The sequence below is a fragment of the Ptychodera flava genome, chromosome 20, assembly GCF_041260155.1.
Source record: "Ptychodera flava strain L36383 chromosome 20, AS_Pfla_20210202, whole genome shotgun sequence".
Lineage (NCBI taxonomy): Eukaryota > Metazoa > Hemichordata > Enteropneusta > Ptychoderidae > Ptychodera > Ptychodera flava.
The window spans coordinates 10,428,783-10,455,104 of record NC_091947.1 but is presented as its reverse complement, the minus strand read 5'-3'; the positions used below and the strand labels follow the sequence as shown (position 1 = coordinate 10,455,104).

Genomic DNA, 26,322 nt, shown 5'->3' with positions numbered 1-26,322 from the left:
CACTAAAACATAGAATGACTATTTAAAATATAAATATATGTAAAATGTAAAATATAATATATATATATATATATATATATATATATATATAATTTTATGTCCATCTTTTGTTTTACCTTGTCGCGCCGTGGGGGGGGTCACCCTGTTTTAGAAATTTGGAATAGGGGGGGGGTCACCCTGTTTTCAAAATTTGGAATAGGGGGGGTCAGCCACTTTTTGACGTCGGCAAAAAATAATCCACAGGCCCCCCCCCCCAGGCCGAAGAAACTGACCAGTCCCTAAACTAGAAGTGTAGTATGATCATGCCCCAACTACATTTCAAGCACTCTTCAGAGGCCTATTTTCTTCTACAAACTGCATTCTTGGTATCACTTCAGGTCGCATTGTACTGTGGTATGCGAGTTTGTGGCGAGGTGTTTCGAAACTCCAGAGTAGTATAATGTCAGATGTCAATTTAACCTACCAAATCCTGCTGTTGGATTAACGTCCGTTCTTTCTAATAAACTGTAGTCCGTTCTATCAAATGTATAATTTACTGATTAATTTCTCCAAAGAAAGAATGGAAGTACACTATTAATTTCAGTAAATTTGAAATTTGCCATGTTCTCCTGAGACAGCTGACAGTGGATTGCCACATGACTGTCGTGTCCATGTTGTACCAACTATGCAGGTGGAGTGTGGTGATTTGCTAAAATGGCTTCAGAAATGTTCAACTTTCCCTTATTGTTAGTTTTCAAAGCTACTAGAAATCTACCGATATTGACAAAGCTATACAACAGCAGCAACAACAATGCATGCCAGTCCAGTAAATAATGAAACCATTGCTTGTGCAATATCATATGCATGGCAGAATGCTTCAAATAAAGATATTCATGTTGAGGTTCAGTTGTTGTAATTTGGTAGTTTACATAGAATATTTAAACTCTGAAATCTTTGCTTGGGAAGTCAAGATTGCTGAATAACATTCACAAGATTATCCTGATGTTCAATGTACATGGCGTAGATCTGTTTTGAAGTGAGCATTAATGTAATATAGAGTGCTCTGTAGAGCCATGGCATTATCAGGATAGTTTGGTTATATTCCACATACACATATAGCCTACATCAGCAAACTTTACAGTATAATATAATTGCCAGTTTCATTAACCATCCCGGTTTCCTGTTATGCTTATGTAGTTTGTATGATCAGTATTGTCATGTACTTTTAATTCAGTTTGTCAAATTTTTCAGGAAATATAAAATCGTAATATTCTTGGCAAGCATGTTCATCATGAATCCTTAGACAGAAATAGCAACTTTTCCTGGTTTGTCTCATGCTTCCTTGTCTTAACTTATACTATTTGAATACTCTACTTTCAAATGTAATTTTTCAATCCTGGATTCTGTCACAGGCTCACTTCAGCTTGACTAAATGGAAATGCTGAGCGCCAGCTCTCTCTTAACACTAACCCTCTTCCTTATCATACCCAGAGGTTGTGATAAAGCTCATCTAAAACTGAACCCTTGATACAACCAGCAGTGAAAGGAATACATCAGAAAAGTAACTGCATGTGGTGGTTTCTGAAAAAGTCTGGGCTGTACAGACTGAAGTTGCTCTTGTTTTCCATGTTTGTTGAAGTGCAGCTTAGAAGTAAATCCAGGGTTAGTCCCCTTCCAGAGATGCCAAGTTGTACATGTATGAAATACTTGTTTGAGCTGGACTCTCCTCAAAACCACAAATGTCTTTTCTTCTTGCAGTTAAAGCAGCACAAATGTTTGCAACTGGAGACACTTATGGGCAAGGACACTGAACATGTGTGGTTGGGAGTAACAATGTACAGTACAATAGAAAGATAATCAGCCTGCCACTGTTGTAGGAATAGCTTGTTTGTTGCTCTGTTTTTACCCGACAGAATATATTACAATACAACAGTGTCACTCTTTTTGACAGAATGACCCTAAGAGACAGATATTCAAGCTCTGAACATTTCAGTTCTTTCCTGATGTACAGCTTGTGATTTGGAAACTTCCTGATAAAATTATATCATAAATCAATTATTTCCCATAAGTTAACACATTTGATAAAGTCTCCAAAACCCAAAATGTCCAATGGTGACGCTTGGATTTTATTTGTTATAACAAAAGAGAATAGTTACAAATTTTCTGTAAGCCATGTTGTGTGAGAATTAGTACTCTTCTCCTTCGATGAAATATATGTTACCATATGTACATAATCTATTGTGTGAAACATTTGATGATTTGAGAATTGTCCTTTCAACATGCTATGGGAATCAACCTTCATATGAACTGGTAGCAACTGAGCCAGAAAGTGTAGACATCAATGGTATAGATACATAGAAAGAAAGAAGAAACCATTGTGTTGGTGATTGGCAAGGGACAATTATGACCATTCAGTTTATGACACAGAAATACATCACCTGGGAGGGAAATAGTGATGTTATTTACGTACATGTATACATTGGTATTACATGTATATTAAATCCTCTCTAAGATGGAATACCATAACTAGTGAGTCAGACACAATACAAGGTCACAAGCATGAAGGGAAATATATTATGAAAGATACAAAAATGTGACCAGTGATACAGTGGCTGTATAAAAATTAATAATGAGTCAATGGTATACTCGTTGGACTTGTATGGTCTCCAGGGCCATTAAGTTTTTGTCTTGAGGCACTTAAGTCATGGTACACAGGTTGAATTTTAATAACTAGTATCCTTAGTTATGCAGCCAGTCTTCCTTACTTGAATCAGAGAGGGCCATCCATCAAGCATGTACATGTACAGAGACATTGGCAAGCAGTCCAATACTTTTGTGTTGTGATGTCTTACTCTCTGTGCATTCACTGGTCATGCCTCAGAAGAAAATGTTTGTTTTGTCATAGGAAAAGTAAACACTAGCTCTTAAATGATAGTCAGTGGCACCCAATGAACACCTGAAAATTCCTTCTCCACAGAACATTGGTTAGAAACAATTATCCAATTAACATTTGTCTGGTGGATATAAGTGCATGGTGATGTTGCCAAGTAGACAGAAACATGTGGCACAAGCAGCTGTGCCGTATCAAGGCAACCTTTGTCCTCATTGGGAGTCATGTATGCGGAGATGTAAAATCATTTCACAACTTAAGGACCATGTGTTTGACATGTTAAACATGTTGAGCAGTTTACCGTGAGAGTTAAAGTACTTGCTGTTAAAAGTTCAGCCAGACAAATATTTTGTCTGTGAATAGCTGTGTTGTCCATCAAAAAGAGCCCCAAAGAAATGTGATTGTGAATTGCTTGGATTTGCCTTATGGCTATACATTTTGGCACACCTCTATTTGAACACAGCTAGCATTTTCACAAGGTTGATTAAATTTGACCAGCGCTTGTCAGAGCAAGCTTTATGGTGTGATATGCATCCCTCAAAGGCTAAAAGTTATGGCCTGTAACCTGACAACACAGTAACCATGACAAAAGCGATGATGTAATGGTTCATCTGAATGTAAAGTTAATTTCCTGAAGAAGGTGAAAATCTTGTAAGGGAGAACCATTTGATTTCTGGGGGGGGGGGGTATGGAGGAAAGAGGGTATGGGAGCAAATTTTTTTTCCTGTCAGAGTGACAGCAATTTTTTTTTTCTACTGTCAGACCTGCATCAATTTTTTTTTTCCAAATGGAGTAGCAGTGCAAATTTTTTTTTTATTGGTCATCAAGTTTGTAATGCGTTGTATATAAGGGACCCGTCATTATTTACGGCCTGAAACTCCGAAATTTCGAGTGACCCCCCCCGCCCTTCGCCAACCATGATGAATTTGAGTAACCTCCCTCTCTAACTCTGAAATTTTGACCAATCCCCCACTTAGAAAAGTTAAATACCAATACATGTAATTGTAAAATTCACAAATACAGCACAGTAAAGACCTTTCAAATCCTGATGTACCCTGCTAGACTATCATCAGTTATCTCATGATGGTTCAACAAAGGTGAACACATCAAAATGAAATTAAAGTCACAATAAAATAAAGATATAAAAGATCACGCAGTATCTAATCATATAGTATATTGTTTAATTTGGATGGATATTATGACAGGGTTTTCACTAGGATATCTGACCGGGCAGAATTTGAAAGTACAGGGGGAGAACATGAGAGAGGCTTAGGGGGAAAGTGTCACAGGGGCTTTCCCCTATCTTGCATGGAAATGTTTAAGATATTGATGTGTGCAATGGTGCAGTCTGGTGCAATCTGAGAGTTTTTTTAATTTGTTTACTAAGTGAAACTGTTAGAATACCCCAAGGGGGAGAGCACGAGAGGGGGTTTCCCCCTCTCGTATTGGAAATTTTGAGAAATTGATGTGTTTAATGGTGCAATCTGAGAGGAGTTTCAGTTTATTTTGCACTCGGTAAAACTGTTTGAAAATGACATTGAACACTGATATTTTTTACATTTTTTGCATGATCAGTTTTTGAGTCACAATATTCAACAACCAAACAATGACAATACAATTTGTGAAAAACAGTTCTGTTTGCCAGAGACTGAAGACAAATGAATATACAGGAACGTAAAATCTGTGACCTTCTGGTGTCATTTCTCCAGCTGCCAGCTTCTAATGAAAAGCCTGAATATGGTATGTTTGCGATCCGGTGTTTGTGGTCAGAAAAACAAGGCTCACACATTGCATTTCATTATATTTGTTGTTCCTCAATTTTCATTGTCAAGGTACATCTTTCTAACAAATTTATATCAAGAAAAATAATATATTGGTTTTAATACATGTTAGTTTATTGACTCCTGTCTTGTGTTTTAAATTTTCACAATTTACAGAAGTCAAATAGTCCCCTTTAGATAGTGCCTATGCCATTGAGATATTGCAACAGAAATCCTGCAATATGATTTCTTGGGTCAGAAAAGGGAAGGAAAACATTGAGTGTACTGAGGTGTAAAGTAGACCTATGTAGTGCATGTTTATATCATAAGTGCTGGGGAAAGAAACATAAGAATTGCTTGTGGTAAAACATTTGCGCCGCCTATGGCGGCGTGCCGGCAAAGAATACATGAGAATAAGTCTCCAAATTTTGCTTATTTCTGGTGCATTGTGACAATTTTTTTTTCTCTTCTGTCTGTTATGACAATTTTTTTTTCTCAGGCCATGACAGGATCAATTTTTTTTTTCTTCTCTCTCACCTGGTGACAAATTTTTTTTTCTCAAAATCCTCCATATCCCCCCCAGAAATCAAATGGTTCTCCCCATAGCGAAACTTAGGAACTGTGAAGGAATGGAGAAAAATGGTTCATATAGGAACTCTATGGAAAGTGGCAATATTTTAATAAGGGAATTTCACTCTGGTTGATGTGTCCTTGGTATGTCATTTGAATCATTAGGAAGAATGAAAAGGCTGGCTGTTGGTGTTGTAAACAAAAGCTGGTGTTGATGCCATTACATGTAACAGTCAAATATGAAAATCTTTCTAAGTTCACTGGTTGTATACTTGAGTATTTACTCGCATACATGTAATTGTACATGTTAATGAAAGCACCCACTGAACAACTGTTTTTATACACTGGTAGTAATAAGATTCGAGATTGCAAATTTCCATTTAATTTCACAGGAATATTTTCTAGGTCTCATAATATCACCAAGAAAACTATGTATTAAAAAGCTAATCTGTACAGAGTGGTGTTACCTAACAATTGCAGGTAATGGATTGAATGGCGTTCTTGGAATGTTGCCCATATTAGTGTAAGATTGTTAGCAATATTAATGTACACGTATTTGAGAAGATTGCAAAAGTGATGTAATTTCTTCTCAGGAATACCTCCTTCAACAATTACATGTATTTAAGCCAGAAACATGCTGAGTACTGTATTTGGTACTGATGTTCTCACCTCTCTCATAGTCAGTTTCTCTGACCAGATTTTGATCGTAGATTTTTCTCATGGTTGTCTTAACAATGATTTGACCCCTCTCCCCATGTCATTTGTATCACACACAACTTGATGACAATGATTTGACCCCTCTCCCCATGTCGTTTGTATCACACACAACTTGAGTGAGAATGATTTTAAGATAGTAAGTTTCAGTCCATTGCTTAGCTTTCAAATTTCATTCAGACAAGTCAATGTAATGTAGCTAATTTCCTGATGTGCAATGCAGTTATTTTGAATAGAATTAATTCAGGAAGGATAGTCCTAAATTTGTCTTCCGTGCATTTCCTGCAGATAAGATTGGCTTTATGGTATCAGAATTGGTAATTTTAGGTGTCCTTAGGTCAAATGAAATACTATGTAATCTGCAGTTTTCCTGACCTGGTGGTATTTAGTCTCTGTGAACTACCTGAATATAGGTAAACTCATTTACCTCTAAGTACACATGATGTTCCTGTTTTTCATGTACCGGTAGGTGTTCATTTAAAAGACCTCTATCTGGACTGTACAGGTCTGTGTGTGGTTAATTTAAATACCACATGTACCTATTGAAACTTGTTTTTATATTTACATCAAGTACATTCAAGGAACAGCAGTTGGTCAGTGTAGAAAAATATTATCGAAAAGTTGAAATTTTGATTTTCATATAATTTCACAGATGTATTTCAGCTTGTTGGGCTGCATATTGCTAATCCGCGGCAGTGTGGAAAAATAATCTGGGATGTTAAAACTTTGATTTTCATATGATTTTATTGATTTTATATTCCATCTTGTTTGGCTTGATTTTGCAAATCTCCTGCTAAGCTGGGAGCCAGGTAATTTGCAAATTTCAGATGACAATTTTGTACTCTGCAATGTTACAGTGTGGTTACAGTGTGGTTCTAGGATAAAGTACTGCTACAACATCATGTAATGGACCTACATATATACGTATATACTGTGAAAGCTACATGTAAGCCAGCAATTTTTTTTGCTCCAAGGACCATGTAGTCATACATATGTATACGCAGGTGTACAAAGGTGTGAAAGATGTAAGCTGACAATGCTTACAATATAGGAAATTGTATACAAAGTCATAATCGTTTGATTATAAGAAGGCACATTCGGCCTCCACAGATATTACATGGTGGGAAAGTTGCATAAAGCAAACAAATTGCTGTGGATTATCAGTGTGTAACTGTGTACGGAGAAGTCCTACGCAACAATCAACATCCACATCAGTAAACTGTGTAAGTGCGAAAGTCAAACGATTGTTCAGACACTCTCGCTTTTCATGTGACAATCACTCATCGATCACATGGTTATAACCTGTTTAATAGTTTCCCATGTTGTCAGTGAATAAACCAAAAGTTAAGTAAAAAAGACGAACTTGTGCTACTGTAGATATATCAGTACTAGTAATTTGGAGCAAGTGGATAGGCCGAGAGCTCTCTCCATGTGAATGTGTCTAGTAGGAATATTTTAGCTGCTACTTTTTACCGTTTTCAATTTGATTTATAGTGTCCACATACGTCAGAAGTTAGACATATTGCTGCCTAGGCTTTACTGTAAAGTTTCATCGCTGTTAACTTTGTGCTGCTCAATACTAGTGATAGCTATGTTTTTACATTGTAGATAGAATAAGGTTCATGCTTTTTCTGGTCATCTATTTTCCACCTGAAGATAGTCACTGATTACACACTGACACAGTCATCCTAAGATTTGTTCTGCCTCTTTCACGCAGTCAGGATCATGCAGTGCATATGGAATACCAACATATTATATCATCATGCCATCAGACGAAATGGTAGCATAGGAAAAGCATCGGTATATTTTTGATCATTTTATGGACTAAGGAAAGGCTTGAGACCCTGAAGTCACCTAATCTTTCTGAATGCACCGGATGTAATGTAACATGCTTATTTTGCCCGGCAGAAAATTTTTGCACAGTGGAAAATTTATCATGTGCGAGGGGAGAGTCCATGTATATGTAATTGTTGTATACCTTCATGAAATATACATAGTGTAAGCAGGAACTGCATCGTGTTACAAGTATACGGTACTTTATGCCTGTGAAAATGGATGGCGTCAGGCGTCCCTGTGGATTGTCACCGACTGTGATTATTGTATGATTTTCTGTCCCCTTAGTCAGATCAGTAATCTGATATTTCCTGAGGAAGACTCGGGATTGATTGATTCATCGAGGGATCATGTATGAATTTAATATGAAAAATGCATAGTGCATATATTCAGAAAGAAGAAACCCTCTGAGAAATTTAGGTCACTTTTGCGTACCATTCAGTTGTTGAAGCTTGGCCTGCACTTCCATGAAATTCAGACTTGCTTTGTATGATATCCCTGGTAATCCATAATGAAGCACCCCCAGCCAGCCATTTTAGCAGCAGTCAGTCGTACACCTAATCTTCGCTAAGTTGACCAGTCTGAACTCTATTCACATTAATATCTGCTGGGGGAGTTTGTGTCTGTCAGGAGTCCAAATATCAATGTATTTTATGTCATGAACAATTAACACCCATGAAATGTCAACTTCTGTGTCCAGTGTTTCTTAGACTCAGAGGTCTCGGCACAGCTAGCTGATCTGCAATGGTGAGTAGCAAGAAATGTAAAGGCTTACAAATGTGCATGTTCTCTCCATGGTTGTTCATTTTCTGTATGTTCACAGAGGAAGTCACATTTGTTCAAGACATTTCTCATAAATATAGTGTGCGTAAAAAGGCATGTTTAATTCTGAGCCTCTCAAAATACTAAAATGTAGCCACTCATCACCATATATTACATATTAGTGTTGTCAGGTTTATGTGCATGTACACTGGAATGGAGTGAAAATTGGTTTAAAAAACTGACCTGACAGTGTGACTGTGAAGTGTACTCTTTTGAGCAAACGCCTCACAACATACCCGCCCTGTTCTGAGGTCACCACATTCCCTGCAAATTGTTTTAGTGTCCAGCAGTGGGACATAACATTTCATCTTATCTCCTGCAAATGCAGACGAATTTAAATCCCATTGATTTAAGGCTTGATTTTGATGGTACATGGATTAACTGAGGGTCTAGAGGTTATCAGGTATTGTGATAGCCTGGATAATCAGGGTCCACACTGGCATGCTAGTCTTCTTTCAATGCACTCGCTAAATTCACTCTGTCAATACAATTCTTTGGTTACCATATTTTGATTACACATTTGGTTAATTGAAACAACTTTGAAAGTAACACCATAAATTGAAAGAGACCTTGTTAATTGTAAGTTGGACGAGAAGTACACTTCTGCAACTCAAAATTTTGGTTGGATAGCATTGTTCTTCAAATTTTGTTCATTGTATGAACAGGCACAGAAATATTTTTGAAACATCGACATATTACACTAACAAGTTAAATTTTGTGCAATATCAAGCTAATTGTGTTAATTGTTAATAATGAGTCAGTATTCCGGATGAATTAAATTATAATCATCATAGGTGCATGTGTACCGGTATATGCCAGTATTGAGCTGAAGCATGTCCCAGTCAGCAGAGAAAATTAGTCAGTAAATAAATAATAATATTAATAATAATCTTTATTCGCCAGAAACGACAAAACATTCACAATGTTTGCTTTTCAACTCAAGAAAGAACCTGATCCTGGCTGGAGCCACAAAAATAGTTCTTTAGAACTAGTCGAGCTTGTGGCCCCAAAACGAAACTATGAGTAAAATGCGTTGCATTTGCATCAGGCTGACATTGAAATTTGAATACGAAATAAATAAATATACATCAAAATGGTGAAAGTAAGGTGACAGAAACAGAATGAAAAACTGATCAAGTAGAAAGAAGATATTGCTTCAATTGTAACTTAAATGAGGTTCTATTATCAATTTTTTTCAATGAGTCAGGTAGCGAATTCCATTCATTGAGAACAAATTTGTGCAGTGTATTCTGTATTTTTATGTTTTTGTAAAGTTAGCATATGAAATGTAAGGAAGGTTCTCAATTTCGCTGGTTTGAACCATGAACTTCTTCAATTTTGGCACATCCGTCATTGGTCACCGTCACATGGCGCGGAGGTTTCACTTTCTCCTGGAAATAAAATTAAAAAACCACTCTTGTCATAGTTTTGATCGCCCAAGTCCTCATTGTGAGGTTTTCCTTGACAGTAGATGATTGCCAGCAAAGTCTAGGCATCATTTCTCATTTATTCCACTAGCTTTGAATAATTTATGGGAAAATTAGATTAGAATGGGGTCTAGGTAGTGTTGCGCAGAAGGCAAATCTAATTAATATTGGAAGTTACATGAAGTCAGTTAGTTAGAAATTTATCATATTACCCACATTGCCGACAGGTTCACGTAGAACCACCTGACGGTGTCATGGATATCGTTGACAAATTTAATATTAATATCCAAGAGAGAGATCATTAAAGTACACCCATAAGATTAATATTGCCTGGGAATTGTGATTAGCATGTGACTCTGTTATGAATTGCCATTTATGAAGATAAGCAGTAATGTGGTATGCATTTGATTATCAGGAGAAGACTTAATGTTTACTGCCAAACAATGATATCTTGCCAAAGTCTCTCTTTAAGTATATTGAGATGAGTAGCTATCATTGCTTTGACTTCACAAATGTGGCATTGTGTGTATTTAATCATAAAATTCAAAGAATCACTAACGTTTAACTATCCTTTATTGAAAGAGGGTGTTTAACTTTTAAGATGTCAAGTTATTGTCAAATTACAGTTTTGTGCTAATATGGAGTCACTGTCAATACTTGTACATATGTTTATGCATCTGTCTCTTTGCAATATTATGCAGCTTTGTATTTTTTCGACTGTTTCTACATTAAACTAAATCTGTGGTGCAGCATACTGGTATACATGTACTTAAGAAAAACCTGGCAAAACGGTTTCTCACAAAAGTAATTTTACTCATGAGATTATTACATCATACATTTGATGTAGTAATGTTTGCTGTTTTCTCCTGTAATAATCCTCAGATTAATGTATTACCACTCTGTTTCAACCAGTATTTGTGTTTTTCAGCTTTGTTTTCATGACAGCACATGTATTACAATGCTACATAGCATTTAGATTATTTATATAGCCGTAAACTGTATTGCTTTATTACTGTATGTTAGAGCATCACATGACAGAAGTACAAAAGCTTAGATAGTAGATGCAGGTGAAACGAACAAATTATTCATGTAGGCAAAGGGAGTGATATTCTATCTTCAGAACATCACATTGACATATACAATTCATAGTTGATTGGGAGAAACTAAAAGTGGACAGTTTACTATCAATATGTACATGTAGATTTATGTAGACACTTGTTCTCTCAAGAAAACTAGTACAACATCTTCAAGAGGCGCAAATAATGTCATGCATACAATGTTATCCTTGCATGTTCATGTATCAACAAATATAATTTAACAGTAGTTTAGTATCAGGGATCAGTGTTTTATTCCTGCATTGATTAAATCAATGGAAATATAGATGTATTTTATTTAATACTAAGGGGTAGAAGACATATCTTTTGTGCATCAGGAGCAGTCAATTGAGCTTTTCATCCAAAAAATGCTGCTCATAATATATATTTTGGGTGGGCAGGTGAACAAATTTTTTGACGCATCTACAGGCAGTTTTTCCTCAATCTTGGGCGAGGACAGGGAAGTTTCATTCTGTAGTTTGGGCAACTACATGTAGAAGCAGTGCACAGATTTTCATTGCTTTGTTGCAGAAACAACATTGATTTCAAGCACTTTACACATGTAGTGAACAAGCAGGAATGCAGGACTACGCATTTATGACAAGTGTACCCTGTAACTTTCACAATTTCTAAACTATTAGAGCCAATTTATGAATTTCGTTAAAATTTCTAGAAGTCAGCTCTGCATCGATGCATGTGTCAGGTACAAACTTTGTGAGTCAAAGAGGACATATTGTGGTCAGTGTGAGTCAAATTTTCGCAGAGGATAAGCTAGTCATGACGCCAATACAGTAACTATCATCCAACACTGAAAGGCCACATTGACAAAGGCAATACAAAAATACGAATATTTCCTACCTTCCATTATCCATCAACTGGTACATTCATGGCTATATGTTGGCATTAGCAATAGTTAGATGACTGCTAACGCTTACATGTATGTACATGCGTATTTGCACACATACTTATCCATTACACATTATATGTATTGTATGGTATAAATTTTCCTGTGATCAAGCTATCGTGATCCTGTGTTTTCCAAGCCATAAATTTCTTATTTTAGGAAATTTGATATATTCTACATGTATATATTCATCACAGTCCCTATTTGACAATTTGTAAGAAGTTTGATAGAGGAATCTAGAATAAAAGGAGCTACAAGGTACGGTACATCAAGTGAAAATGTTATAATTCACATTAAGTGAACATGTTATCGATCTGATGTAATAATGATTGAACTTTGTTTTGTCACAGATGGAGCGGCGGATTAAACTTGTAGATGTGAATCCCCAAATCACCTGCAGTATCTGTCATGGATATTTGATTGATGCTACAACCATCACTGAGTGTCTGCACACTTGTAAGTACTGTACCATCTTCCTTGTATTGCACTTACTTACGATGTTTTGCCACAGCCCAGCTAGCTTTATCTAGCAGTATATTCGGGTGAATCTGATCTATAATTTGCCATGCATTGATTGTTATTGGCCAGTATATAGAGTGTTTTACCCCATTATCCTGTGTAGAGGTCCAGCTTTGTGACAGAAAACAATAGGTTTGGACCAAGCCATAGTGGTATTGGTTGATCCCTCTTGTTGACATGTCCCTACCTCTCATATCACTCCATTGAAAGCAAATATACTCAGCCTTGAATCTTGTGATGAAATGGTTATACGGTATGGGGTCTTTCAGATCAGTTGAACATTTGTCTTCAGTTACAGTTCATGGTCATTGTTAGCTACACCTTTCACTATATAATGTAGTAGCTGTATAATGTGTACAACAGTTATTGCCTTTATTGCATTTATGCCTGTGCTGTACATCTACATATAACCTCACAAAGCAAAGTCAAAAAGTCCTTCACAAAACTTCGAACAGTCATTTGAATCAACAACTAGGAAGGACATGACCCTGTATTTTGTGGTTGTGCTTCACATAGTATTATGACAAAATTGGTAAAATGTTATAGAATTGATCGTGTACAGCTACTCTTTAAGTAAATGTATGAGAAATAGAAACCTTCTGAGGCTGCCACTCAATTGTACACAGACTAATTTTGGATGTAACAATCACTTTGGTATGGCAGATTTCATCAATTTTTCAACACAAATTCAAAAATTGATGCTGCTATTTGTAACAACCAATTCTGTAATATTGCATGCTTCAGAAATTGATGTCGCTCTGTGCAACAACCAATTTGATTACATTGCAAGTTCATTTTAGGTTTTGACAGTTTTACTGATCATTTTCAAGATTCATGGCATACATGTCAGCTGGGAAATCTACCTGCACAGAGCAAAATAAGTGTTCATAGGGCAGTGTGCATTTCAGTATTGTGAACCCATGAACAAGCCACTAATATAATGTCATTAGGGTAAACAACTAGCAACTTTTCTGGCAATGTTAAATTCTCTTCAAAGCTGGCATCAACGACAAAAAGGGTACAGTATACCAATATTTCCTCAAATGCTATAAGTTTAAATTCAAGTTTTTAGTAAGTTTGCTGTATTTTAAAGGTGTCAGCATTTTCAACCCATTTTCCTGCTTCCAGTGATTCATAGGGCTAGCATCAACTTTAATAGGGTTCCCTCTTGGTATAGAAAATTGTTAGACAACTCATATGACAACGTAACTCATTTGAAAAGAAATTGTCATAAGTTTGGGAAACCATTAGCAAAAGCATCAAAACTTTGAAAGATGTATTTCTACATGTGGGTATGCAACATCTCGATCATCAATATAAAAAATTAGAAAGCTTATCCTCCACTGAGGCTAAGCGCTGGCTCAGCCGGCAAAGTCAGCTAAACCTAAGTGTATTCGGTTTGTGTTCAGTGGTAGAAACAGTAGACACCTTTCTTCCAATGGCTAGTCTGTTATTTTGTGTCAGAGGATTTTGGATTTTTACGGAAAAAGTTCCCCCAAAAGCTATTCTTTTATCTCTAAAATATGCAAATCAATTATTCAGATCAAGTACCGGATGATGAAAGGCAGTCACACAAGGATAGACTTCAAAACGTTTCAGTACATGTGACTGGTGACTAGAATTTGCTGAACATCCATGAGGGGAACATGGCATAAGCTGATGATAATGTCAATGGCTGAATGTAGATGTGGTGAAGTAGTGGTAGTATGTTTGACACAAACAGCATGTGCATACAGTTAGGTCATGTTTTAGGCAATGCTTTGGAGTTGCCTGTTTGTTGATTCCAGAAGTGGACAGTCAAGTATATATCTATTGTCGAAAATCACATCCGAAAACATGTTAATTTTACAAAGATCCAAGCTTCGTCAGTGAGACATACAATACTGCTTTTCACCAGTTTCATCCGTAAATTAGATTTTGAGTCGCAATATGAAGCTCCTTGCAGCCGTTAGTGATTTGGTGGCTGGGAAGAGAGCAGCATACAACTACTGGTATCAAGCTCTACAGTTGTGGTCATCACAAATTTTTTATATCAAAAAAGATCCCGTAGTTAAAGTGCTGGTGAAATAACAAACAACTTATTCTGACTTCACCGGTTTCACAATTTCAAAACAGAGTAACCTGAAACCTGAGGTCACCCATAGTGTTAGTCTCATGGTATTTTGCATGTATCAGCAGCGTTCTGTTCACTTAGGTACTTGTCCATGATGGTATTACTCAGATCAAGACAGAGACAGCATAACAGAAAGATGAGAACAAGGTGAAAGGATGTTTTGAAATTGAGCCTTGACAAGATAAAAAGATAGGTTGAAGTTTGATACGTGGAGGACATATTTAACAGTATTTTAATTTTGACAATATCTAGAGTGCATTGTTTGTGTATATGCATTTACAGATATTAATGTATTCCATATGGTACTTTAGAAGCCAGATAGTGATAAAGATTTAATGTATGATAATAACTTACGATTGATGTGATCGTGATACAGTGCCCATATCACTGGTTTGATGAAATACTTCTTATTATGATTTATGGCTTGCAGTGTAGGCTATAATGACAACGTGAGCTTGTGATATATGACATATAACACTCTGATAGAAAAACCATGTATAGGCTCTTGCTGAGAGAAGTATAAAAGACGCCTCCAAGGTTCTGGTAAGGTAATGATTTATCCCCAGGCAGTGATCATGTTCAGTCAAATCACAAGGTAGAATGTCACAGGAGAACTTATACAACAGCCATAGAGCACGAGAATCTGTTGTAGACGCTTATGATTGCTGAAGATTGTGAGCTACTGAAATGATTTTCAACCTTAGTCAGTCCACCTCGATATGAGATCACCAGATGTTTAAAATTTGTGTCCAAGAGATACACATATTATTCATGTAGTGTAAAGCAAAGCTGTTGCAAAGTAGACTTATCCATGGTACGGATGATTTCTTTCCAACAAATTATACCAGTATGAGACTCTATACCATACACATGTGATTTTAGATAAACAGTACACACATACGCATATATACACACACCTACACTAATACATCAGTTTAATCTCTATTGTGTTTTACAGTTTTTCTCTTTGTGATTTATAATTATAAAAACTTGCATCTCCAAAAATTACATTTGCCATATAGTTTTACTGTGTAAACAATACTATCAGTATACTTTGCACACTGGTTGAAACTACCAGGAAGAAGAAGCTTAACATTTTGATATGTCGACGATGTCTGTCAGTGCCACTTGCATCAGTCAGGAAGATAATTTCCAACAGCATCTCCTGTGAGAGTTTTATACAGAATCCAGATGAATTTCATCAGCTCTGTTGGCAAATTAGATCATTTGATGTGCACTGTAATAATGCTAGTGATGACAGATTTATTAAACCCCTATCACTGACATCTTCTTCATTTCCAATCCTACATCGGTGTATTCCTACTTTCATGTATTTCATATCACATATCAATCCTCAGCCTGCCTTTGCTGTAGTTTGCTGTGGTTTAACACTTTTTGTAAACTTCAGCTACATTGTGTTGATAGAAATGGGTGACAATATGGTATTTTTAACAATACCCTCAACATCTCTTGCCTAGAAGTAAATGGATGTAAAATAGGTGTATTTTTAGTATGTGTTGGAGTGATGTGTTGAAAATCCTATGAATTTAGACTGAGCACTAGATTTATACTGCTCATGAAATAACTAAATATTATGTGAGTAGTGACTGCCCCTTGACACTAACCTTTAAAATTTTATGGAGGATATTAATGGTCTCCTTCGACTCATTTTGTCAAGGAAAGCTGACAAAACTGCCCGCTGAATAAAGCTGTAAGTGCGTACTCACCAGATATGTTGGTCATTTCTCTTGCACTCAAATTAATTTCCACCGCAAAATTTGTCTGCTATGTACATCAGCTGTAGATTGATTAGAGGAGATCTGATCTTTGCCAATTTAGCCTCAGGACTAGAAACTGCACAGTCATGTACAATGAAAACAAAGGTAACAGCGTATGTGGAATTAGCAGCCACATTGATTCAAAACTACAATGTGAAGTTGACAGCAAATGTTGTAATGGTTGGTTATATTTTGTGTACGTGATGTATGGGTTAAGGAGCTTTGCAGAATATATCCTGCGGAGAAGAGATAGAGAGTTAAGCAAGCTTGTGACTTCACAGATACTGAAACTGTGATCAGTCTCATGGATTAATGTAACTTGGGCTCCAAGATGAAAGTTAAGTAGAAGTAAATTCCATCATTCCCCACTGGGGCTTTCCCAGGATTGTAATTAGCCAGGCATTACTCTTAAGGTTTCCTGAAATTGAGGAGCACATCTGATTCAAGTCTAATAGTGGAAATGGGGCTTCATTCCATCAGTGCTGAGAGTGAATAATGTTGCTCCCAGGTCAATGTCAGTTCATCATCAAGTACGAAAATATGAGTAATGATGAAACAGATAATCTTGGTTGTCTCAGCAGAGATTTACTGGCCCACATAATGCATTACGCTCATTACATTTAAAAAGGTGCATTTTGACGGACGTGAAATTTCAAGAATGGAGTCTTCAAGCTTATGCAACAATTAACAGTAGCCAGATCAAGATAGACATCTACAACAATTCTCCCTCCAAAGATGTTCAAAATTTTGAAATGCTTCACGATGACCAAAGTAGTGAAGTAACAGAAGCTGAACAAATCGTTCTTTTCCAGGTCTATGCTTGTGTACTTCTGAGTAGCTAATAAGTGCCCGATAATGAGTATGTAATTTCCACTTTTTAACTATGAGCGCATGCTTCATGTTAAAAGACGGACACACCAGACATTTCAAATAAGTGACCTGTAGCAGAGTAGTCAGATAATTAGATTGCCTGAAGTGGTTAGACAGTAGTAGCAAACCATATTGCGTAGTAATTCTGCATGCGTGTATATGACAGCCACGATTGAGAACCATGTGTGTGTGGGTGTCAGTGCTGGCTCTTTTTAATAAAGAAATCAACTCATTTTATGTAGCATATCATCTGTAACAAGAGGAGATAACATTAACGATCGCATCAAAGTAGTCTGATTTATGATAAATGAGGGAGATGGTATTTACGTGCGTATGCTCAGTAAGATAAAATGATAGCAAGAGACAGCTGTGATGGGAAGTCAGTGCATGGAAGATTAGTGTGTGACCAGGTTGCAAACAGGTGTAATGTTGGCAGGGTTTCAGCATAATACACTGCTTTCGTCATGCCTCGCCAGTTCTTGTACATGTATGTGGCACCCAGTTGGCTAGGTTTGCTCAATGACAATTTCTGGTGTTTCCATTCACTTTCTAGCATGATGTTTATAATGTATGTAATCGGTGAAGATCTTGAGCAAGCTTAAGTATGGCTCCTCAGATATACACTGTACATATATCTGGTGATGTAGTAATGAGCAAACAGCTTGTAATTCCTATGGGGATTGTTCATGGACATTGTTGATTGAGACAGTCCATTAATAACAATTACTGTAAGACGCTTAATAGCTTTTTTGTATATAATCATAATGATTAATGTTGATTCTCTGAAATATTCCCTTATCTTGCATAATTTTAGCTACAGTATATCTGATGATTTCCACGATTGTATTTTCCACCAACTACAATGAGTTTGTATAATCCTGTCTCTTGTGTGTGCACATACACGGGACCGTGGCACATACTATAGAATTGTAAAATTGATACTGCTCTGCATATCTGTCAATAGCAATGCTGGTACTCTTGATAATATGGCACATGCAAGTTGTCCGGTTTAACAAAGTACCTTTATCTGGACAAGATGTTTTGCCCTAAAATATGTTCTATGAAGTAGTCTCACTTTGTTTCATTGGCTGGTCAGGTAACACCAGCAACTATTATGGCAGTCCATGTCGCGTAAATTAAATTCTCAGCAGATTGACTACATGTATGTACACAGCATTTCAGCATTATTTTTGGTGTCTACTCAGTGTCAGACCATCTCCTAATGGTACATGCACATTGGTATAAACTGCAGAGACAGATGAGTTGCTGGTAGTACAAGGAGAATGCAGGTACAAGGATAAATAACATGGGTCAAATTGTAGTATTCAATTGTGTCTGCAGTGACAGGCTGTACAAACAGTTACTGAGCAAAGATGTTTTCAATATACTGCTGTGCTTGCTCATTGAAATTCAGTCATGCATTAACTCATTCATGTGCTTTTTCCACCTATGACCAGTAAGCCGCAGCCGACAATGACAGCAATAAATTCAGCTGTATTTACTGACCTGAACTCAACCAAAGTGGTCAATGTCAGCTCTCAAAATTACTTCCTTCCAAACATTTCCCATATGACCACACCAGTATGAAGTATATTGCTGTGGCCTACCTTTCAAGATTACCCCAAGGCTTCCATGATTTATAGGATATGGAGGCCAGCTTTGATCTCCACATCAATGCTTTTTGTACTTAGAGTAACAATGTCTGGGTTCACATCACATATAATATATTCTGTGGAAATAATTCAAATCACACATGTTCAAAAAATATGTCTATAATCTGTTGATTGAATCAATATCGTAAACTGCTATCTGAGGAAAAACTTAGAATATCAATGATGGTGAAGGATTGGTAGGACACGCCAAAATAATTAGGCTCACATGCACGCAGCCAGCAATTGACAAATGTGAAAAAAATGCAAAGTTGAAATGTGTGACAGATATTAAATGGTGCTTGAGTTAGGTTATTCTGGTTGGATTGTCATGCATGGTATTTATTGAAAAAAATTGTGTAACCGAGGAGATGTTTTCCTATAATTGCTAAAGGGCATAAAGAATTAATGTTTCTCTATAATTGCCAATGGGCATAAGGAATTAGCTCCATTCTGATCAATAAAGAGTGAGAAATTATCTCTTACTTTCTCAAAAAATGTCAAAATTCATCACATATTAAGAGGAATTGTGCAGATCTGTGTTTTTTTTTAAAATTGTTATCAATCTTGCATACATCACCAGATCAAGAGAGGGATCATAGCTGTCAGCTGTCAAATTGGCAGCCTGTCCAGGTCAGTCTACATTTATGAATATTTTAATCAAAGTAACTGTTCCAGTAGAACCATCATTGATACTCTAAAATTCCAAGAAGCCTCTTGTAGACACTGGCAGTAATTGTAAATCATAGTTTAATGCTTTGAAGTTGAGTCATGTTGTGGTTGTAGCACAACATTCTAGGCATTCCACGAAAGGGTCAAATTATCAGTAATACAACCTTGTATAACATGTCAAAGGAAATGCCAGTATTAAATATTTCTTGTATCTGACCAAGCATTACAGTGTGACCTCTGGGTCCAGTGACTGCTCGATTGGTCCTGGCATACAGCATGTTTGAGTTTCATATATTCTGGACAAGTCTTTTTTTCAACATCAGTCAATGCATTTGTACAAGGATTTCTACTGATCAAAGGGCTTGTTTATTCTATGAGACTGTAGACCCATCCATGGTCCCTCCACCTTAATCCAAGAATCAATTTCAGTCCTGTTATGCAATAAGTTAATGTCACCTATCGAAAATCATGGACTCATATTGAACTTGTTCAGTCTAGTAAAGACTTAATCATGGACTTCAGTACATAAGGAATCCCATTATGGAATTAAGTTAAATATTTGAAGCCATATGAACACAGATTTGTTTCAGGTTTGTGATTTAGTAGTTTGTAACACTCACCTTTAAATTTGACTTGTTCCAAACCACAGGGTGTGACTGAACATAAAGGAAAAGACTTATAATGGAAATCACCAGTTTTGTTGAAATTGGCTGTATCTCATTCAGCATACCCAACACACACCGCTGTCTAAAGCGGTAGCCAGAGCTAACATGTATATCCACATGTATTAAACAATACATATATTGACTAGCTACAAGTCACTTGACCAGACAATGGAAATGGAGAACATTATCACAACTCAAAACTTTTCGAAATAAGTGAATTCTAAATGAATGTGGAGAAAATAGGCATGTACAGGGTATTTTGTTTGATATTTCCATTAAAATGACATATTGATATCAGGTACAGGTAATGTGATATGAGCACATATCTCATCGTGAAAAGAATGAGTGATATAGAGCAAGGGGAGAAAAAAAACTGAGATCTGACCTGAAGTAGATAGATTTGTTTATTTCAATATCCATTTGAAATGCAGGGCATTAACTGATATCATTGTAGGAAAAGATAAATGTCAGGATATATGACAGCTATGAGCATCAATTTCAAGCTTATCAAACTTCCAGGTAGTGTGGAGGATCGTGCTTTGAATGAAGAATTTGATGTCTTTATGGAGTTCAAGAAGGATATGAATGGCAACTTTATGGTTGATTGTTGAATTCGCTTTGAGTGGTTTGTTGGATCTAGCATGCAACATTTATCAAAAAAATGTATTACTGTAAAAGTAATGTAAATCTAGTTTTCTCAAGTTTCTTAATGTTTCCACATTTTCTATATTTTGCTACCAAGATGGACAGTTTTTCTTTGCCAACAATCTGTTCAGAGCTGCTCAAAGACTGATGATGTCTACATATTGACTGTTAGCATTTCTATGAACAGGTCTGACAATTGTAGAAATTAGTCACATTGCTTCATCTATTATGGTTGCATATTGTAGCCTATGAGATCTGGTATCTGCTCTGGGTACACAACTTTTGAAAAAGTCTCTGTTGATTTGAAAATACTTTTGTGGATCAGATACATTATACATGTTGACAGTTCCCTGTTTTTGTGCCTTTGGAATCAACAGGAAACCACCAAAGGTAGTAGCTCTTTTAGCAACAGCCAATCAGTGAGGACATAACTGTTCATCTGTGTAACAGCCAATCAAAAAAGATACTGTGGCCACACAAATGTAGACATAACATCTAGCTGCAATGTTAAGGACACATCAGGGGCTTCCAAACTGAGAATTATTGATCAGCTGCTGATAAAAAAAATGACCATTGGTGAAGACATGATATATATGTACATTTATGCCTCATCAAATCCAACTAACTGGGGAAGCCATAACAAGTCCAAGAGGGAGTGTAATTCCTGTCACAATAGAGAAATTTATGAGGATCTTGAAATTCATATCTTTGCAAAATATTCACTTGCAACAGCAGGGTGTAAAACAAGGAAGTAAAGTGAACCACAAATCAGGGCAAAGTGCAGCTTTGTATGTGGCCAGAGTGAAGACAGTTAGATTCATATCAGGGACTAATCTCCATGACAACTGCAAATCTATGGCTTTATGGCTTTTACAGACTTTCCCGAGTTGCCACCAGGATTTGACCACTTAAAAGTCAGCCATATTATACCAGTAACCCAGCATTCTCATTAGCCTACTCAAAGATGAACAGTTTGTTGTATGCAAAATATGGAAGAACAAAAGTATTTTATATCCCAGGAATTCAATGAACTTGATGTTCTCCATACAGCCCAGTGTAGACAGTATATTACCCTTAATATGTAAGCTTGTAAGGGTGTGTCAAGTCCATTAAACAAGTGACCATCAGCTTGCCACAAAGTACATGTATGTCTGTGAGTCAAATACAGAGATAACCTGACATGTAAAATTTTATGATATGGGGTTTCTCATTCGGTGGCACTGCAATAAATCTCAGTGGCTTTGAAGTGGGAGGCCTACCATTACTACTTTATGGGTCTCGTAATATACATGATAGCAATAAATCAGCAACTATGACTTGTAAATACATCAGCTACCTTGAGCAAAAAATTCAGAGACAAATCACCAGGGTTGACACAGTCACATACCTTGGTTTACAGCAACCATTACATCTTACTGCAAAGTTTGTGACATGTCATATCTACGTATCAATAGCAGAGGAATTAATTTAATTTTCTTACATAAAGTTAAAAATAGCCTCTCCATTTGTACTTTGTAATTTATCATTTTGAATACATACACCGGCTTGAGATAAAAATCTGAGTCCTGTCCTTATCACTTTGAATGATTGTGTATCTTTGATGACAGATAGGCTTCTAAACAAACAATCAGAAATACTTGTATTCCAGTCTCCAAAGGTATGTTACGGTCAGATTGCACTGTTCAGTAGCTACTTATGATAGAGCAGTTTACAATGAATGTGTTCTGGCACTACTGGCGATAATATCAAACTTTTTCATGTCATGCAATTTCAGTAATGATCAGGTAGTGATCCCCGGAAGAACTCTAACATAGGATTGAATTTTGTGGATAGCTCTATTTATATTACTTTTTCAAGTTTTTGACATTATTTAAACAAACTGAAGTGTACAGTATTCCAGCCTCTCTCGGTGGTCATGCCAATATATAATGTGTAGTGTGTACCAGAGGTCAAGTGTTCAGACAGCTTTGAGTTCAATGAGTATGTTGTAGATGGTGCATAGTACACTGTACTCTCTGTAAGTTTGTAGTGGGAAATATCTCACAGATTTTGGTCAGCACTTGAAGACAAAGAAGAGTTTTATAACATTACAGAAGACAAATGTCAAATAATAACATGTACATCACTAATTGTCTACAATATGAATAACAATGTAATCAAAAGATTACAACATTCCTGTCTCATACCGGTAGTGAAGACATGCATTTGTTTGCATCTGCAATAGTCTGTTCGGAATAGACAGTTCTAGGTTGCTCTGAAATGGCTTGGAAAGTTTTACCAGAAAGTTATGTACATAGACTTTCTCTGTGTCATTCTGCACCTATGATTGTGTAACCTTTCCATGGAAAGTATTTAAGAGGATGAGCATATGAAATATGATTCAGTTTGAAATAAAGGCTACTGCAAAGTGACCAATTCAAAGTGGAAGGCCTTGTTGCCAGATGGCCAGAGTGAAGGTCTTACCATGGAATAATAGCCATTAGCTATGGTGTAGTGTCCTTGATCAAGGCACCTTTCTCCTTGTGCTCCTGACCCAAGAATTTGGGGTACTGATAGGGGAAAGGGAGTGTTTGAGATTCCCCACCTAAGTATATTATTTTGTAAGTGAAATGATCTTTACTATATAGTGTGTTCAGTGAAAAGTGTATTTGACATGTTAAATGTGCAAAATTCATAAATATTTGATAATTATCTTGTAAATATTTTGTAGTGTAGTATGAATAATATTGTGTTTTAAAGAGAATTTTCATGTTTCCAAGCCATCAACTATCTACACGTATCATAAATAGTTATCATGTTAGTAAATAAATCATTGTGCATAAAACTGTTTACTGAAGTGTGTAAATCAATTTCATATTCATCTGTGATTGCTTTACATCACTTTTCTAATCACTTACCATATCATACCCTTTGTACTTTTTCTCCCATCGTCATGAAGAAAAGACATTTGATTTCTGTTCTATGAGTTTTAGGTTTGCAGGATTATGTTTAAGTACATACTTTAGGTAAATTGGAACAGGCATTTTATTGCTTTACCAAATGTAGCATTAGAAAGTGCTGAACGTATGGTAAATTCCAGTTGTCCAAATATATCTGCACCATTCTGCTGGTATGATACAGCTGTTCATATGTGTGCTATTTAGTCTGACCTCCAGTCTAGCCTTCACATATAACTTAGTAAAATGTAATGACTTAGACCTTAGAGTAAGCCTATGGCCATTCTCTCTGTCTGCCAAGTATAGCTGACCTGTATACATATTCCTCTTTTACCACCTCTACTGTCAAAGAATGCAGAATTTGTCAAGTAAACAGTTGGCAATCATCTGTGTAAAATTGAATTTCAATAGCTTGGTTTTCAGTTGAATAGCTGTTCAATTTATGAAATCCCTGTCCCAGTAGAAGACCCCATTAAAGAATATTTATTTGTTTAGTGTAATTGTAAGTGAAATCAGCTGGTCATCGTACTATTTTTACATTGATTCTCTGTGTCAATCTATTTTACCAACACATGGGTAACTTTATCATTACGTCATTGTTCTTTTCAACTATAAACATGAAGTTCAAACCAGGGGATAAGTTATCAAGTATGACAGTACAGAAAGAAAAGATATTCAATATACCAAACACAATTCTATATTTGTATAGAATTTGCCAAGAGCCATGATACCAATTCTTATACCAACACAGAATTGGTAAAAATTCTCATCAAATATCTATGTATAAAAGCATACTGTATTTAGGGTGTTTTGTGTTTTACTGTTATATTATTCAAGACTTTGCGAGTGTCAAAGAAATTCCAGAAAAGATAGAAAAATCCAGTGTATGCATATACGATATTTTCACTGCTTGCTAATGGATTGATAAATCTGACTCTATGTTGTGCATTATGTTGTTAGTAGGAAAGACTAATGACATCTCTGTAATCTGTTCAACCCTGCCCCATGGTCTTTCAACTCTCATCAATCTTCATATAATAATCAGAAGAAAAAATAGATACTGTATGTAAAAATATCACTACAAAGCTGAATTAATTCCTGACATTTAATACGTGCAAGTACATTTAATTGTTTCTCATGGTTTGGACTATGGTAAAGCTGGCAATCAAATACAAGAAGCTTTATGCCAATATTCTCTATGAAAAGACATGACAAAATATTTAAATGCCCCACTGTTATCAGTGATTTTACAGTCACCTGATGTTTGTTCTGTTGTAGAGCAATATCTGCATTTGTTGTAAAACGGATGGAATTGATTTTTTTTCTAAATATCGCAATAAATCACAGCTGTGAGTGTCACTGAAATTGAATGGTGTGCCATTCTTAATATCTTTCTGTATATGCCATTTGGAATTCAACCGGTTCTGAATGCAGACGTTTTCCAAGACTGCCTCAGGCTTGACAATATGGTATGACCACCATGCTTTATTGTGCTGCTAGCTCAATGCAAGGCGTAGCTGTGCTCAGCGTCTTCCTATTGTGAGTAGTGCATGTACATGTAGCAGCATGGATAACCCACTGTGTTTCTTGGTAATGGATCGGCCTGAGTAAACACAAAACCAAGATGCAGAATAGCTGATGAATAATTGAAGAATGTTGAGTGGTTCATTGTCATTGTAAGACAGCTTGTAATGATATGGCGATTCGTGCCAGGCATTTATCATTTGTAATAATAATACTACCGTCATCATGAAACAATAATTGGAGAGAATGCAGACATTTCACTTTGCATTTTATCTGTTATTTCAAGTCCCCTGATGGATATTAAATCTACAACTAAAGTATACACTGTGAGACAAGAATAAAAAAATTCATTTCTCACTCACGCCATAAAGATATTGATATGATTTCTTGTTTAATTAACCTGTCCACCCCCAAATTACCTGTGAACAGGTCCACACTCAGCATCAGTAACTCTGGGTTTGAGCCAAACCATGGCAGCAAAAGGGTTAGGTTCCTCTCTATCTGCTAGGTTGTTCAATTAATGAAGTACAATGGAAATTAAAGCTACATGAATAGGTAGTTTTGAATTCCCCTTACTATATTCTGTGGTCCAGAAAAGGCTGCATGCAGTGCTGTTTATTATTTCTTTCCATTTAACTACAATACTTTCTGGGTGTGAGCAAAACACTGGTTGACAACAGATATCATATGGATAATCATATTCTGAAACTATCGTGTCGTTTTCTCTGGAATGTTTCATGCATTTATGTCAGAAATGTTTATTCAGAACACTCATCCATGAAGTACGAAGCAGTGCTTAATTCTTGCCTGAGATCTAAAATTGTGACACAAAAGTAACAGAAGATTCGAAAAACGGACAAAATATTGTCATTTGTAAGTATTGATAAGTGTACCACAGGTGAACAAAGTGAAAACGCATAACTCCGTGAGCCGGTGCAGCCAGCGAGACTTCACCAGC

General features: G+C 36.3%; 1 protein-coding gene across 2 annotated transcripts in view; it reads left to right on the top strand.

The window, feature by feature from the left end:
• LOC139119995 (polycomb group RING finger protein 3-like) overlaps window positions 1-26,322 on the top strand; it is an 81,011-nt gene that overhangs the window by 31,504 nt on the left and 23,185 nt on the right. The window contains exons 1-2 of one of the 2 annotated variants that reach the window (XM_070683976.1): window positions 8,356-8,493; window positions 12,344-12,449. In XM_070683976.1, coding sequence (XP_070540077.1) covers window positions 8,491-8,493; window positions 12,344-12,449 — 109 coding nt within the window. In that variant the 5' untranslated portion in view covers window positions 8,356-8,490. Of the gene's footprint in view, window positions 1-8,355; window positions 8,494-12,343; window positions 12,450-26,322 lie in introns of those variants that run through there. The other variant, XM_070683977.1, reaches the window with a different exon arrangement.